Genomic DNA, 2,186 nt, shown 5'->3' with positions numbered 1-2,186 from the left:
TTGGTGTGCTTCGGTTCAGTTTGCAGTATTGCTCTCTGTGTGTGTCTGTGTGTGTGTGTCTCTGTGTGTGTCTGTGTGTTGTGTCTCTTGTGTGTGTGTCTCTGTGTGTGTGTCTCTGTGTGTGTCTCTGTGTGTGTCTGTGTGTGTGTGTGTGTCTGTGTGTCTCTGTGTGTGTCTGTGTGTGTGTTGTGTCTCTGTGTGTCTGTGTGTCTCTGTGTGTCTCTATGTGTTTCTCTGTGTGTGTCTGTTTTTGTTTTTCTCTTATTATTGTGTCTCTGTGTGTGTGTGTGTGTCTGTGTGTGTGTCTCTGTGTGTGTTGTGTGTTTTTGTCTCTGTGTGTGTGTCTTGTTTTGTGTGTTCTTGTTTGTCTGTGTGTCTCTGTGTGTGTGTGTGTCTGTGTGTCTCTTGTGTGTGTGTCTCTGTGTGTGTGTCTGTGTGTGTCTGTGTGTGTCCAGTGTGTAACCTGGCCACTGAGCATCGCTGTGGAGACGGCCGCTGTGTGTCCAGAGACTGGCTGTGTGACGGAGACCACGACTGTCTGGACAAGAGCGACGAGCTCAACTGCTGTGAGTTTAACTCCACCCGCCTCCAGGACACGAGACACAACAAAACAAACAAACACACACACGCACACACACACACGCAAACGCTCCTCTTACTCCTTTGATCGTCCCGAGACCTCCTCACTCCAGATCTCCACTGAATGCAGAACTTCTGCCGACCGTAGTCACGAGGACCCCCACGAGATCTCGCGAATTCACGTAGAATAGAACTACAAAACCAACAACAGTTTGTAGTTTCCAGCCAGCTGGTGAAGAGAAGGTGTAGTGCTGTGATGGGCCAATTAAAATAAGCCCAAAAAGGGTTCCCCCTGCATACAGACAGACAGACACTAACGTTAACGTTAGCCTAGCTGTTAGCCTAGCTGTTAGCCTAGCTGTTAGCCTAACTTTTAGCCTAGCTGTTAGCCTAACTGTTAGCCTAGCTGTTAGCCTAACTGTTAGCCTAGCTGTTAGCCTAGCTGTTAGCCTAACTGTTAGCCTAGCTGTTAGCCTAGCTGTTAGCCTAGCTGTTAGCCTAGCTGTTAGCCTAGCTGTTAGCCTAGCTGTTAGCCTAAGCTGTTAGCCTACTGGCTTGCTGGGTGTGAGAGTGACCGAGAAGGGATGGTATTCATTATGTTATTACTTAAATGGTGGGAGTTTCAGGGTATGTATGTGTTGTTGTGTGTATTGATGTGTGAGGTGTGAGGTGTGTGTGTGTGTGTGTGTGAGTGTGAGTGTGTGTGTGTGTGTGTGTTTTGTTATTGTGTGTGAGTGTGTGTGTGTGTGTGTGTAGGGTGTGTGTTGTTGTGTGTGTGTATGTGTGTGTTGTGTGTGTGTGTGTGTGTGTGTGTGTGTGTGTGTGTGTGTGTGTGTTTGAGTTATTATTATGTGTTGTTGTGAGTGTGTGTGTATGTGTGTTGTGTGTGTGTTGTTTGTTTGTGTGTTGTGTGTATGTGTGTTTGGAGTGTGTGTGTGTGTCTGTGTGTGTGTATGTTGTTGTGTGTGTGTGTGTGTGTTGTGTGTGTGTGTGTGAGTGTGTATTGTGTGTGTGTGTGTGTGTGTGTGTGTGTGTGTGTGTGTGTGTGTGTGAGTGTGGTGTGTGTTGTGTGTGTGGTGGTTGGGTGTTTTGTGTATGTGTATTGTGTGTGTAGTTGTGTGTGTGTGTGTCGTAGTATTATGTGTGTATTATTTGTGTATTTGTATTGTGTGTGTGTTTGTATGTGGTGTCTGTGTGTGTGTGTGTGTATTTGTGTTGTGTGTATGTGTGTGTTTGTGTTGTTTGTGTGTGTATTTGTGTTATTATGTATGTGTGTGTCTGTGTGTTTGTGGTTTGTATGTGTGTGTTTGAGTGTGTGTGTATTTGTGTTTGTGTGTGTGATGTGTGTTGTGTGTGTTTCTGTGTGTGTGTGTGTGTGTGTGTGTTCTGTGTGTGTGTGTGTGTGTTGTGTGTGTGTGTGTGTGTGTGTGTGTGTGTGTGTTGTGTGTGTGTGTGTGTGTGTGTGTGTGTGTTGTGTGTGTGTCTGTGTGTGTGTGTGTGTGTGTGTGTGTTGTGTGTGTGTGTCTGTGTGTGTGTGTGTGATTCTGCAGATTGGGGTTTAGCTGTTCTTATCAGATTCAGAAAAGTGACACACCAGTTGGAACTCA

At 45.9% G+C, this 2,186-nt stretch overlaps 1 protein-coding gene across 1 annotated transcript in view; it reads left to right on the top strand.

Moving 5' to 3' along the window:
• The window catches only part of corin (corin, serine peptidase), a 34,041-nt gene that overhangs the window by 4,030 nt on the left and 27,825 nt on the right, over positions 1-2,186 (top strand). Inside the window, exon 2 of the mRNA XM_039821935.1 lies at positions 390-566. Coding sequence (XP_039677869.1) covers positions 390-566 — 177 coding nt within the window. The remainder of the gene's footprint in view (positions 1-389; positions 567-2,186) is intronic.

Source organism: Perca fluviatilis, chromosome 14, assembly GCF_010015445.1.
Source record: "Perca fluviatilis chromosome 14, GENO_Pfluv_1.0, whole genome shotgun sequence".
In the NCBI taxonomy this organism is placed as follows: Eukaryota; Metazoa; Chordata; class Actinopteri; order Perciformes; family Percidae; genus Perca; species Perca fluviatilis.
This window is presented reverse-complemented; position numbering and strand designations above follow the sequence as displayed.